The sequence below is a fragment of the Lepisma saccharinum genome, chromosome 5 (genome assembly GCF_977018435.1).
Source record: "Lepisma saccharinum chromosome 5, izLepSacc3.1, whole genome shotgun sequence".
Taxonomy (NCBI): domain Eukaryota; kingdom Metazoa; phylum Arthropoda; class Insecta; order Zygentoma; family Lepismatidae; genus Lepisma; species Lepisma saccharinum.
This window is the reverse complement of record NC_139233.1, coordinates 5,785,609-5,801,016: the sequence shown is the minus strand read 5'-3', so window position 1 is coordinate 5,801,016 and position 15,408 is coordinate 5,785,609. Positions and strand designations below refer to the sequence as shown.

The window sequence follows — 15,408 nt, the reverse complement described above, 5'->3', positions numbered from 1 at the left end:
ACCCAAGGACTCTTCAACTCTTCTCATCAGTAGAATATCTGCATCATTTCAAACTAATCATGTAGAGTTCAGAATTGATGACTCACCATGAATATTTCATTTTAATGAAATAATTGAAAATGACAATGTCGTTTGCATTTACAATAACAGGTGGTATGTAGGTAAAGTAATTGAAATGTCAAAAGAAAACAATGATGTTGCTTGGGTGAAGTTGAACAATATAATTGATGTTCTGACACCATGTGACTTCACCACTGTTACTGGGAGAACATACAACATTTTGCTCAACAGAAAAACACAGAACTGTCACTAAAGTTACAAGCACATCAGAAAAAATAGTCCGTTGATCAATCATCTCCGTGCCAATCAGTGTTCTCGGGACCACGCACCAGTCAGATATTTTTTCCCTTTTTTCATGGCTCCATGGATTGAGAGACAGACAAGAACTTGAATATGTATATTCCCAAGCATTTAAATGCTTGTCATATTTTACAGGTAGCTTATGTTATATTTCGCAGACAATTGTTGTATATATTATGTTATACTGTATTTCGCATACAATTGTTATGTACCAGAGTGGATGTATTGAGTAAGGTTTGATAGTATTGGATATTCATAAACCTTTAAGAAACATGTGCATGCAACTTGTATATGCTTACTGACATAATAGTACTCTTGTTTGTTTACTAACATTTGTCTTCTCAATCCAAAAAGTGATCTTGATTTGATTTGATTTTTATTAACAAAAGCACACTAAGTATATATTGAAATATATCAACTAGTAACTAACTAGTTTATCTATTTTAATTTCTGTTTACCCTTATAAAATAACTAGATTATAAAATAATGGAAATCAGGTCACTTTAAGCCTATTTATTATTATGTTTTCACGATGTCATTTTTAAAGATATTTGACAGCCTGTAACATGAACATGAACATCAGTGTGAACCCCAAAATGAAATTCACAGGTTTTACTAAGTACTAGTAGGAGTATCCATGGCCAAAATTACTAATTTTTGGCAGGTCCCCCTTTAGAGATATTTCACCTTGAAATTCACAAATTTTGGAAATTTTCGGATTTCGGAACTAAAAATCGGACAGAAGAGCTTACAACCCCGGATTTGTTTCACCATGGCTGAAAAGCCTTCCACTCATAGTTCTTGCAAAAATAATTCCATCCTGTGGTTTCAAGCCCTTTTGATTTTACAGACCTTTAAAATTGGCAAAATTTCCCGTTACGATGGTTATATTGAAACCCATTAAAGTCCCAGTTACTTAATTCTTACCTTACATATATATACATTTTCTGAAAGGCCAGAATCTCTACTTTCAGGCAGTGAAAACTAGAACATTCCATCTGTAATAGAAATCACACAGCAACCATTTTTCAAAACCCTTGTAAACACTCACTTTTGCTTCCCACAGTGATGAAAAATGGGCAGAAATCCAAGATGGCGGAAGATTTTTTTAAAAAAAATAATTTTTGAGCAGGTCACTAGCAAGACCACCTATGGTGAAAATATAAAAAATTAACAAAATGGTCAAGCAACCAATTGATTTAAAATTGGGTGATTTCACATGGAATGACTCTATAACAACAACAGAACATGTACACCAAATGGAAAAAGAAAGAGTAGGCGAATTGCCCATCACCAGTTTCATTCAGTCTGATTTCCACGAAATGAAAACACTCAGAAGCAGAGGACAACTTATGTCTACATCAACAAAATTTCACAGTTTCAACAACACAGGAACTAGAATAAAAACGAATGAATTAATGATGGAGAATTTGCCTACTATTACCTTTGCTGTTGGCTGTACCTTTGTTTTACAGGTGGTCTGTTGCATCATGTTACAAAGTAAGAAAGATAAAAACAAAGTGCATTTCGTGAATAGCACTTTTACATTAAGCCATATTACTGAGGTCAACAGATGAAAATTGTAATTTATAGTTATCAACTCTACAAACTTAACTACACATAACTTGTGACTAACTTTTATTTCTTTTTCAATATTAAAATGTATGGAAAAAATTACACGGGTCTCTGATGGATACAACTGAATATGTATGATTACAAAATTGCAACTTTTGCATGAAAAAAATATATTGTAATACACTAATGTGTAAAATAAGATACCATTTATGCTTTGAAATCTCCACTTTTCATAAAACGGTTGAACAAACTACCACAACTCATGTATCCTCATTTCAGTAATACACTTTTTACATTAAGAAATACATAAAAAAGCAAGCAATCTATTGCTCTGCACATAAACTAGTCAAGGTGTACAAAAAAATATTATGCAAGGTGGAAAAATTATGCAAATCTTATCACTTTTACACAGGTCGGAACACAAAATGTTTATATAAGACTTTGGGAGGGTATGTTCCGTACCAAAAACACTAAGACAATAATGAAAATGTTCCTTTGCATCGTCCATACACACTCACACATACACAAATGTGAAATACATACACACATTCATCGTCGTCCTCTGCCTCTTCCCCTCCCCCTTCCACCCCGTCCCCTTCCTCCACGACCACGTCCTCTGCCTCCACCTGGAAGTAAAGATTGGATTATTACTTTACGAAACATACTGACCATTCCGATACAAAGTAAAATTAACCTTCAGACTTGCAATATTCTTCATTTGATGAAATAATTTCCCCCCCTTATTTTAAACAATAAACATTTTTGCAGCGTCTTGTCAACACACCCTCAAGTCTTTGCACTGCCTACAAGGGCAGACAAACAAAGTTCAAATTTCGTAAATAAGTGCGACGAGCTAAATGACATTCGTTCAATTTATTAATTTAGATCAGACAACTACGACTCAATAACTGAGTCTCAACGATCCTGAAACGTTGAATATGTCATTAGTTCGAATTATTTGTTTTGATAAACTTTGCCTGGTAACGCTGGTGACGCGTGCAGATCGCTGGAGATTAAAATTTTATACCTTCAGATTTTCAAATAGGATTTCAAATAATTTACAACTAACAATAACCCCTTTCCATAGCAACAGCATTAACCCAATTTACACATGCGAAATTCCCCCCTTCTGAAAGAGAAGAATTAATCATTTAAACATTTTCACAAACACTAAATACAAATGGAAGAAAATGTTTTAGCACGTAAATATGAACACCAGAAACAGTAAACTTATTTATTGTATTTAATTTAACACATATTTCCTGCGTACGTAAGCATCAACAATCTGTCCTTATTAAGTTAAGAGACGTAAAATAAAAACTGTCGATACGTGAACGAAAATTTACCCATCAAAGTCATTTAGCATGCACCTTTAATGCCATATAAGGAATTACAAAAGTCCTAATTACTTCCTATTTTGACATTGAACCAATTTTAGAACATGCTCCTCGTTTATTTTGACTAGTGCTATGCGTTTCTTGCACGAAAATAAATCGTTTTACGTGTGCACAGAGCCCTTTTCAAACATGGCGTCGATGGCCATTTTGTAAATAACGCATGGTCTGTGACGTGTACTAGTACCGTTTCCCGTAAAATTCAACACACGCGAGATAGCTATCTCATAAACAACTTTGCTTAAACGTTGTAAACACGATCTTCGAGAATTTTCTTCCTCTCAAAGTCACTTAAGATAATTAATTTCCTCACCCGGTGTGTCGGGAACAACGAATCCAGCACGCACGAGTCCACTCTTACCTCTCTCTCCCCGAGAGCTCCATTCCTTTCCAACACTTATTTTTGCGATGTGCTTTCACTTCATGCTATTATCTGCCGTTTTGTCCTAACTGCAGATGTAAGATTCCTCCCTAAAGCACGGAAACAATTCTGATTTCCTCCACTGTAGTGACATTACTCTGTTCACTCCATGTTTTTTTTTTACCGGAAGTCCTCTCCACCACTGCACACCCCTCTCGATCACTATTCGTCATTTTTGCAGAGCACATTTGTCTTTACCAAACAACAATTTTTCATGATTTAAATACCACACGTTAACAGATATGTATATGCGTTAAGGAACCCAGTGTAATGCTCAATAAGATAAACTTTTTGCTGATAATTAACCAAAGGCATCTAGATCAAAACGCTGTATATTTTATTATTTTGCTCCATAACTGCGAATTGCCCATGCGTGCAGTGACCGACACATCAAAATGTCCTTGTGCATAAGGAAACCGCGAGAAAATCGGATCTTAAACAAAGGAATTTACAATTCAAATGCGCACAATGGTCAGAGCCATCTAGCGATTCTTCGCGTAAGTATTAAAGCAACAAAGTTTTCATATTGCATAGGCATTCCACCTATCGTGAATTCTCTGCACTAGACGAGTTCATCGTCTTTGGACCTGAGTTGGGCTATTTTACCCCAGCAAAACACCCACGAAACTTAAGTTTCCAGAATACCTTATGACAGTTCGTCATATAAGCTTTTTCTCCCAACATCTCCTACTTGCAAAATGCAAATTTGGTTTATTCGACCCCAACCTTATAGCCAATATGTACTCAATAAAATGAGGTGTACTTTGTAACTCCAGCATTCATACTTTCAGATATAAATTAAAATTTTATACAAAATCTTGTGGAATGTTCAACTCAGTGGTCTACTTGGTAGGGCATATCTGACTGCCACGCAGGAGACCCAGGTTCGATTCCTGGTGTGGGTGATCTAACGTTGGAATTTTTGCACCCTTGTCTCTGCATAAAGCAGCTCCGAGGCTCACCAAGCCTCAAATGAATGGGTACTTGGGGACAACCCTGGGCGATAAAGGTGGCCAGGGCATGGTGCTGATCACACCATCTCCAAAATGGCAGAGATTGAGAATGTGGCTGAAAAAAGGGCCTGTTATGACCCAGACCTTCAAGAGTTGGGGAAAGTACAGGTCCTTGGACCTGTCTGCTTGTTCGGAAGCGTTCGGTTGTTCTCGGCACCGGAAGAGACCAGAGATCGAGAATGTGACTGAAAAAAGGGCCTGTTATGACCCAGACCTTCAAGAGTTGAGGAAAGTACAGGTCCTTGGACCTGTCTGCCTGTTCGGAAGCATTCGGTTGTTCTCGGCACCGGAAGAGACCAGAGAGATTTGCACCAATCTGTGATGAGCTGGGCCGACGAACACCATTGTCTTCAATAGGAAACTTGGCAGGAGGGTTCGGCGCGAGGGTTAGTACTGGGGCCTCATTTCGATGCGCTAAGATTAAAGAATCTCTTGCATATTTCTAGCTATTTAATGGTGTTTCTTGACTAATTTCGTTCAAATATGCGAATATTCTGATTTATTTTTTCTTCTTCCCTAAAATATTTAAAAAGCAATATTTTGATTATTTTGCTTTGTCATCGCTGCATCTTCCGATGACCGTACGCCTCGCCTCAGCCCTACCCCCACTATCCTAAATGTGCCTCAATGGTGCTAAATGCATGGGGAACTTTACCTTTTTTTTAAACCTTGTTGAAAACATACTTGCCATTCGAACGAACACCAGAAAAGCAATGTCTGCATAAGGGTTGCAAAACCCTTAACCCTCCGTTGGTATACGTGAGCACGGCACTCACCCTGGGATATAATTGTATGTTTTTCAGGCCAAGATAAGGATATCACTTTCTGGCCTTGGTGTAGCTGTACTTTGGAATGTCTATGACCAGATGATGCCAGTTATATGTTGTGGCATTGTTCTGTCTACGCAGACATGTCATTTTCACAACTGTCCGTGTTTTGTGAGCACCATGCTCAAGCGTATACCAACCGTATAACCAATTTTTTCATGCATCTTTTTTTGTGTGTGCACTGAATTACTGTTGTATCACCGTTTTCTGTTTTGATTCTTCGGTAGTTATTTTATTAGACTTAATTCACTTATTACTGTACAGTAATAATTACATAATTATTTCGGGCTAAATTAACTTTGAAACCTGATTTTCGTTACTAATAAACAATTGCAGTTCCGAGCATTGATTGTTTGAACCAAGTGATGACAAAACCTGGGCAGGGTGTTTCATTCTCAGGGCACAGATGATAATGTTCTTGAGGAGATATTGAAAAGTGAAAATGATAGCAACACAGATCAAACTCCTTGTGGAGATGAACCTATTTTTAAATTTTCTTTTCCCTCAATATATTGCGCAAGATGAAACTATGAGTTAGAATGTACATCTTTCTCTCATTAACACACAATCAATTATTGAATTTATTACTACTGTTGTGCACATTAGTCATCAAAAGTAAATTCCTAATAAAATTATAAAAATTGTTGTTTTATGTGATAGATTGTCTCTTACATTAGGTAACCAGCAATATTGCAAAGAATATATATTTTATAATGTAATAAATAAAATAAATTTTAACATGTAACTGATTTATGTTTAGCAATATATTTTATAAACTATTTTTAATGTGATAAATGTAAAACGATATTCGAAAAAATGCCAAAAAACATGAAATTCACGTGTGACCACCATGCTCACACGTCAGAATATGTAATTCCTAATCCCCAATTTTGAAAAAAAAATATGGAAAATATGCAAAATATTAGAAAATCATTTCGGTAATTTCAAAAATTGGATTTATCCTCCTAATTGCCACACGTTATGAACGAGTTCATTTCATTGTTGCATGTAAAAATGAAACACAGTAAAAATCAGTGGTTTAAGAGGAATACCCATTCATAAGTTACATAACTTTTGGAGGTAGAAATCAAAGTTTTCAAAATGCAGTCATTTAAAATAGTAAAATATATTGTTTTGTTATTTGAGTGTTGTACCTTCACATGTACATAAATGAACATAAAAGAACTGAATTATCTTCTAGAAATTACAGGTTAATTGCTAATACATGCTGGTATTTAAAGCCAACCATCTGCCAAAGGTTAAACCAAATAGATAAATTATCGTTTGACATATCTGTGCCAAGCCAGACTACAACCCCTTGCAATCTACCAGATGAAGCTGATTTATCTGAAATTTTACCACAATATGTACTGAAGAAAATAAAAAAAAGAATTATGGAAATTCCAAAATTAGGAATATCTTTGAATACATACATGCATGCATCAGTGTGTCTATAATTTCACAAAAAAAAATTCCCAGACTTTCCCAGACCCAGTCATTAGAGCAATTTATGTATTTACACGTGTGTAGGATGTTCATTTTAGCTAAACACTAAGCTCATAATCCCCTTTAACGAAGTGAGAAGAAAAGAGAAAAACTGGACAGATATTGACTGTTGGATAGAGGCATCACGGGCGAGCTTTTATGTAATACAGGGTCTGTATTTTAAGTAATGAGAATATTTTTTTTCTGCCACGACTAGATGTCAGAGCGCACTGGGAGCGGTTGGAGTCGGTAGTGGAGGGTGTGACCTTGAAAACGCTCCAAGCCGCAGTTGCCTGCTGGCGTCCGTTGAGGCATGATCACGCGTGGCGTGGACGTCTGCAAAGTAGTGTGTGCAAGAGCAAAATGCAGCAAAGCATGGAACAGCAGTACGCGATCAAATTGTGTGTGCGCCTTGGAAAATCTGGTGCAGCAACGCTGGAAATGATTCGGCAAGTATACGGCAGTGACAGTTTATCACAAGCGCAAGTGTTTTGGTGGCACAAAATGTTCAAAGAAGGCCGGGAGAGCGTGGAGGACGAACCCCGAGCAGGGCGGCCGTCAACCTCAAGAACCAGAGACAACGAACAACATGTGCGAGATTTGCTGAACGCGGACAGGCGTGCTGAAAGGGCAGAGCACCACATGGCACACTCCGCAGTAGCCTCGACCTAAAAAAGCGCGCATGTCCAACTCCAGAATCAAAGCATTCCTGATTGTGTTTTTCGACAAGAAAGGCGCGGTCCACGCGAAATTTGTGCCTGTAGGACAGACAGTCAATGGCTCCTTCTACGTGGGGGTGTTAAAAAGGTTGAAGAGACGAGTCAACCGAGTGCGACTAGAAATTGCTGCCGATTGGAAGCTCCATCATGACAATGCGCCATGTCACACGTGCTTCGTGGTTAGAGAGTTCCTGACGAAATCTGGCATCACAACAATTCCTCAACCTCCCTACAGCCCCGACCTTGCCACTGCAGATTTTTTCCTCTTTCCCAGAGTGAAAACAGCCCTCAAAGGACACCACCACGGAACCCTGGATGCGGTCAAAGCGGCTTGCACGCGTGGTCTGAAGGCTGTTCCAGTTGCTGACTTTCAGGGAGCGTACGACGCGTGGAAAACTCGCCTGCAGAAGTGTGTTGACGCTCAAAGGGCATACTTTGAAGACTACTAAACGTTTGTAGCGATATCTGTAATAAATTGTGTTTTCTGGATTTATTCTCATTACTTAAAATACAGACCCTGTACTTGCCACCTACTGACTAATGGTTAAATAAAAAAGGGCCAAGTTCCTTTTCTTTTATTGCGATTTCATCATGCTACGAATGCAATTTTTACATGGTCAGATTTCAATTTACGTACAACGATATATCATTCATCTCTCTAGGGCAATTAGCCTCTGAGCTACAGTAATTTCAAGGTAACGCTGCATTTTGAAGCTTCAATCAGTGGCATGCTGACCATTTCTTTCCAGGGTACAACTTGCGTTACATTGGTCATACGATAGTAAAGAAAATAATTATGTGTTCCTTACATGTAAGCGGTAATTTCCATGTGCATGTCAACACTGTAATGTACTTTTTCTTGAGGGGTGGGGGGAATCCCCATTTTTGCAAAATTTTGGGAGTTCTCCCCTCCCCTGCATGCCACATATACGCCAATTTGTATAAATTTTATATAGTCTGAATCTCCGGTTCATTCATCTCTCTAGGGCAATTAGCCTCTGATCTACACTCATTTAAATGGAACTCTGCATTTTGCTCAAAATCGGCTCGGGCAGCAAGGGGAGGTTACCTGTGAAAATGGCCTTGGGATCCTAAAGGTTAATTAACACATACTGTGAAATTTTAGCGATCGCTTAAGATTTTGTTCATATATGCTTTCGTAGTTACGTTAGATAAATACAATACTAAGGGTCCGATTTACTTCTACATTCCAACTAGTCCACGATACTTACAATCGCTTGTCAACGGAAAATACATTGTCCATGGAATAAAATTTTTTTCGAATCCAAACAGTGCCCATTACTTTAGGGAAGATTCAAATTTCGTATGACAAGGATCTCCAAAATTCTACGATAATTTGAAAAATATCATAAAACAATGTGAACTATTAAAAAAGATTAAAAAAAATATAGTGAAATTAAGTAGTGATGGGCAGCAGATATGAAATTTTGACCAATACTGATAAACTTCTGATATAAGATTTACTGATACCAATAACAGCAAATTTCTACTTGAAAATAGTTCAAAACATGACCCTATTCTCTACAGTATTAAATATGCAATTTCTACCGTTATCAGTAATACCCAAGTGTACAAAACTGAAGTAGTTGGTCCACAACAAGCTTTAAAATATATCTTACTTGTCACTTTTCCTTTTTAAAAAAACCTACTTTTAGCGCAATATTACAAAAATGTTGATTTTTTTCCCAGAAACCTCATATTTTTCTTACATTTCCAGAAAAGGCAAATTACCTGACTTTACCAGGATATCCCGTTCATTTCCAGACTGGTAGACAACCTGATGCACGTCACACAACATGCACACAAGGAAAAAAATTACAGAAAACCAAAAAGAAAAGAGATCGTACCTCGGGACATCTCCTTCTTCTTGGCCCTTGCCTTGGGAGTGTCGTCAATGAGGAGGGTTTCCAGCGGCAGGGAGTCTGGGAGAATGAAGTAGCGAATGTTGTTCCCCCGTATGCTCAGCGTTTCCAGCTGTACGGGGTCTCTGTTTTTAATGGTCATTTTGACAGCCTTAAGGTGTGTGTTCATGGCAACATCAACACCTGAAACGTACACCAACAAAATATTAATTACAAATAAAATAATTCAACATGAACTTTATTTTATAAAGCATGATAGCATTCAGCCAAAAAATCTTTCACACAAACATTTCCAGCCTAATGCTAGGCTGGACTCGACATACCCAGTTAAATCCCACTGCTAACAAATGGAAAAAAAACTTCAGCATGACACATGCCTGTATGGATGAAAAGCATTAACGAAAATGTGTTAAATGTGAAGCATATAGGCTACAGATGCTAATTATGTTTTATGATGAAATATGCAAATTATAGGAATTCACAAACATTTAAACCTTAATGGAATTAAAAACACCAGTAACTTTCAGATTTTCTTAATTACATGGAGTAGGACCACTTTTCATGGAATGCCCCAGAAACAGTCAGCTAAATTAGTACTCCTCTCGGTTCAATGTGTGCCATGTTGTCATGTACAGCTTTACTCTGCTGAATAAAAAATCTGTATAAAATTGGTTTCGCAATGTGAATTGACAATGACAATGTATTTTAAAAACAGATGCAAAGAGCTTCAAAGCAAGACCAATATTGTATTTGTAGGGCTACCTAATACTTAGAAAAAGTTATTTTGCAAAAATGAAGAAAATTGCTTTATGACGAATTTTGAAAAAATGAAAATTAAGAATTGTGTTTATAATCTTTCTGCCTCCACTGTAATAAAATTTCACAACTATCGAACAAACCGTTTTTGATTTACAGAATTTCAAAGAGAGCGATACATTGCAAAAAAAAAAAAAAATGCCCTTTTTTGTTCTCACGACGATAAAAAAAAGGCCTACTAGAAAATAAAAATTGGTTAGTATTGATTAATACAGAATTGAATAAGCTAAATTTTGATGTAACTCTTTGTTATGTAGGTCTACTGGTTGATTTTTAATTGCAGTCTAAACTAGAGTATCTATTATTTCTAATCTGATCCTAGTCCAGAAACTCAGATTAGAGTTTTCTTATTTCATAACAATGAAACTATAATACACAACATAATCATATGCATGATTATTATAAAGAACACCAATACCAAAGAGATAACTATAATAATATTAAACTAATTCAAACTGAGGTAAAAAAAGTTTCAAATTGTGGATAAACCAGATGACATAAGATATACCTGACACATACCTGTGATTGTGCCATGTACTTGGGTACCATTTTTCAGTTCAATGGTTACAGTTTCATGACTTAATTTCATCAAGAACCTGAAAAAAAATTAAAATGTTAGTTTACTAATATTTCTACTCAACAAATTTGAAAGCTAAGATTGTGCTGTGTACCAGAAAATATGTGGCTTGGTTTTCTTCCATGTCTCCTTTAGGATTGGAACCCAAGAACCTTACAGCGAGATATGCAAACCACTGTACCAAAAATATTGTCCCTTGCACGTTAATTTGGTGATTTCCCTGATATAGCTTGAAGATCTAATAGCCCACTACTTATTCTAAATCAAAATAGAAAATTTAGTCAAAGGTTTGTCTAAATATTTTGATAAAAATTGAGCTATTTTCAAAATAAGCGAAAATAAGGCGGTTTTCGGAATGGAAACCGTCAATTTTTGCAAATTTTTTTGTTTCACAAGGAAATATATACATTCCTGATACTACCACGACACCAAATTTTAACTAACCTAACCACACATCAATGGTTCGCAATAATTTTGCAATTTCTAGTTTCAGACAAATTTTAACTTCAGATTCGTCATTAGCAGGCCTCAATTAGTAAGTATGTCAAATATGAAGGAAATAGGAGAGGGGTCATCTTAAGTCATACCGAGTAATTTCCTTTCAGATATAAAAGCATTTCCTTTGAAAATCGGTTTGTATGAATAAGAATGTTACATACTGTATGTAAAGTAGCCCCGTCTAGTTGGCTGCACTTTTTGGTCTCGCTTGGAATCTCTAGTCTAGTTGGTTGCATGGTGCAACATCAAGTCAACTAGTTTATTGATTTCGAGTATTGTATTTGGTGTCTGCACTACCTTCCGGACCGGTGCAAGTGTGGTGTATGGTCACGTGGTGCATGCGAACTAATCAAATAACCGTTTAAAGCAGCAGAAAGGCATTTGTTGAATATTCTGAACTTGAACACACCTTTCCGTCTAGTTGGTTGAACGTCATTTCCTTGCACCACCCATTCACCAACCTGACACTGGATACAGATACACCTGCACTGCACAGTGTGTCATGAAGTGCACCCATACCAAGTTCCTTTTGTTTTATTGAGATTTCATCGTGCTACGAATGCAATTTTTGGTACCACTTTACTATACCGGAGACACCTATAAATGATTTATTTCACAATTTTTTTACATTGCTAACGTACTATTCTGCATTGCGGAACATTTCTTTAGGTGAAATAATGGTAACATTATCGTATGGGTGAAACGGATTCCTTCAAATTTCCTTCAAATTTACAGGAGAAAGTACTTACGGAAATCATTTTCTTGAGCGTTTTGGAAGTTCCTGAATGTAGATTTGATCCATTTTAATGTGAATGCGTGTTGTTTTCTGCGAAAATCTCTGTCCGACACGCTGTTTCTGCTCCCGCCATTTGCTTTTTGCATGAGAGTGCAATGTTCCGTGTGTTAAGACGATGCAACCCCGTAGCCAGTGTTTCAGCCTCGCCGTGTTTTCACTAGAACCACCTGTCGAGTTCGGAACAAGCCATTTTTCCCGAATGGGTGTCACTTATCGCACAACATTGTAGCAACATTGTGTTCCGACGTCACAGGAGAGAGCTGTTTTTACAATTTTTCTTTGTATTTATGCTAATGGAACCTAACCTAACAGGCCTAACCTAACCACGTAGGCATTCCTCGTCTGACGTCAATATTCAAGGTTGCAAGATTGTTGTGCGTAAAGGAAGAGAATTAACGAATTACGAAAGAAAGATGGTTCCGACCCGAATGGGTGTCACTTATCGCACAACACTGTAGCAACATTGTGTTCTGACGTCACAGGAAAGATCTTTTTCATGGTAGGCAATACAAGCTAACGTGTCTCTTAGCGAAAATAATAATTTTTCTTTGTATCTATGCTAATGGAACCTAACCCAACAGGCCTAACCTAACCACGTAGGCATTCCACGTCTGACGTCAATATTCAAGGTTCGCCGTGTTTTCACTAGCACGAGAGCACATAACCAATTTTGAAAGAAAGATGGTTCCGACCCGAATGGGTGTCACTTATCGCACAACACTCTAGCAACATTGTGTTCTGACGTCACAGGAGACACCTTTTTCATGTTAGGCAATACAAAGGTAACGCGTCTCTTAGCGAAAATATTATTTTTTCTTTGTATTTATGCTAATGGAACCTAACCTAACAGGCCTAACCTAACCACGTAGGCATTCCTCGTCTGACGTCAATATTCAAGGTTGCAAGAGTGTTGTGCGTAAAGGAAGAGCATTAACGAATTGCGAAAGAAAGATGGTTCCGAATTGCTGTGTATGGACAATGAACGTGGTAAATCGCAAGGTTATTTTACAAGTTCTACACGTAAATGCGACGTATTAGCATAATTTCAAATAGGGGCACGAAAGTAGATATTTTCCGGTGAACGAGGTTGCACCACTGCATAAATCGACAAAACACTCTCAGAACGCCCCCTAAACCAGTATGCTATCACGGCCATAATGTGTTACAGATTCGAAACAACAAGTAACAGTAAGTACTCGTAAATAGAGAAAATAAACATTATCTTAGTTAGAAATGCATTATTTCGCCTTAAGAAATGTTCCGCAACACGTTAGCAATGTAAAGAAGTCCGAAATATATGATTCGTAGGTGTTTCACCCATACGATAATAGTACCGAAATAATAAATTTGTAACGAATAATACCTAAAAATTTAAAAAAAATAAAAACATTTCATAAAATTTTTTAACCAAAAAAAGTTGAAGTTTTGACGTAAAGAGTAATTATTAAACCATTGACGTTAGCCCCACGAACCATCACGGTGACGAGGTATGCCTACTAGGTTAGGTTAGGTTCCATTAGCACTCCTTTCGTTCAATTTAGCATATACGGACAACATCGGTTTTTCTCGATGACATGCAGAAAGCAAATGGTGGCAGCAGCAATAGCACATCGGAAATAGATTTTCGTAGAAAACCATATGCATTCGCATTAAAATGGATCAAAACTACATTCCCGAACATCAACAACGCTGCAGAAAATGATTTGCGTAAGTACTTTCTCCTGTAAATTTGAAGAAATCCATCTCCGGTATAGTAAAGTGTTACCCAATTTTTACATGGTTCGATTTAGATTTATGTCTGTTAACACATACTGTGGAGTTTTAGCGATCACTTAATATCTTGTTCAATATATGCTATCGTGGTTAGGTTAGGCAGGTTAGGTTTGGTGTGGTTCCCTTAGCATTAAAATAAAGTACCTAAATGCATTCTACTAAGGTTCCGATTTACTTCTACATTCATTCCCACACTTCTACGATATTTACTGTCGGATGTCAACGGAGAATATCTTGTTTTCGAGTCCAAACAGCGTTCATTACTTTACGGAAGGTTCGAATTTCGTGTGACAATGATTTCCAAAATTCTACGATAATTATTCTTTGTGCTAGGAGAAATCATAAAGCAATCGGGACCGTTACCGTGAGGCCAACTAGATGGGGCGAGTGTAAATGCCATATGACAGTGGAATAAGACGACATGCAAACTAGAATATTGTGGACAATGGATAGTAGAGCTCGCAATACATAAAATTCAAACTGAAACCCCATTCATTCTACATGTGTACATGTAGTAATTTACAAAGTCAACGATCAACAAACATGTAAAAGCAAATATAAAGTTGTACAGATTATGGCAAAACAAATAGGTTTTCAAATATGGCCTTTCATGATTTTCCTTAATACGATTTTCATTCTCAATATAGACAAACTACAAAAACAAACACGTATCGTCGTATATAATAAAGTAACATCATAATTAAATACAAATAGAAAACAGTTTCTTCCGATGTTCGGAAAAAGGAACTTCAAAGTTTAGCGGAGAAGCTGCTAAGTATTACTATTCTCGATGTACAAAAAGTACACATAACATTCACATGAAACAGATCAAGGCTTATTTCTACATATCTTAGAAGAAAGCCGAAAACCGGCAAATCGTTGTTTTGATGCTATCATGTTGCTCCAAGTTTACATTATGAAAACGCTTAAAATCTAAGATAATACTGCATGTAATTCTAAGTACTTACTTCGATAATGAAAATATCATTTGACATTTTCAATACATACCTTACTAACTTCATGATGACGTTAGATATTACACATACACTCGATACAAAACTTTTAATAAAATGCAAACACGAAAAATTTCTTCAAATCTCACTAGATGGCACTAGCGGACATGGCGGTAAGGAAAGCAATGTTACCAGTTAAACACTCATATTCTAATTTATTATTTATCATAAAAACACTAACTCAAGACATTAATCAAACTCACGTTGGTGTATTTATTATTCTATTTCAGATATGTGATTATTGACGATTATTGGTGT

General features: G+C 36.8%; 1 protein-coding gene across 1 annotated transcript; it reads right to left on the bottom strand.

Moving 5' to 3' along the window:
- Nucleotides 1–1,985: 1,985 nt before the first annotated feature.
- SmD1 (small ribonucleoprotein particle protein SmD1) lies at nt 1,986–15,272 on the bottom strand. Its single transcript, XM_083122060.1, has 4 exons — nt 15,146–15,272; nt 11,013–11,089; nt 9,663–9,860; nt 1,986–2,561 (listed from the first exon to the last, which is right to left on the bottom strand). The coding sequence occupies exons 1-4, from the start codon at nt 15,157–15,159 to the stop codon at nt 2,485–2,487; spliced, it is 366 nt and encodes a 121-aa protein (XP_082978186.1). The 5' UTR covers nt 15,160–15,272; the 3' UTR covers nt 1,986–2,484.
- Nucleotides 15,273–15,408: the final 136 nt, after the last annotated feature.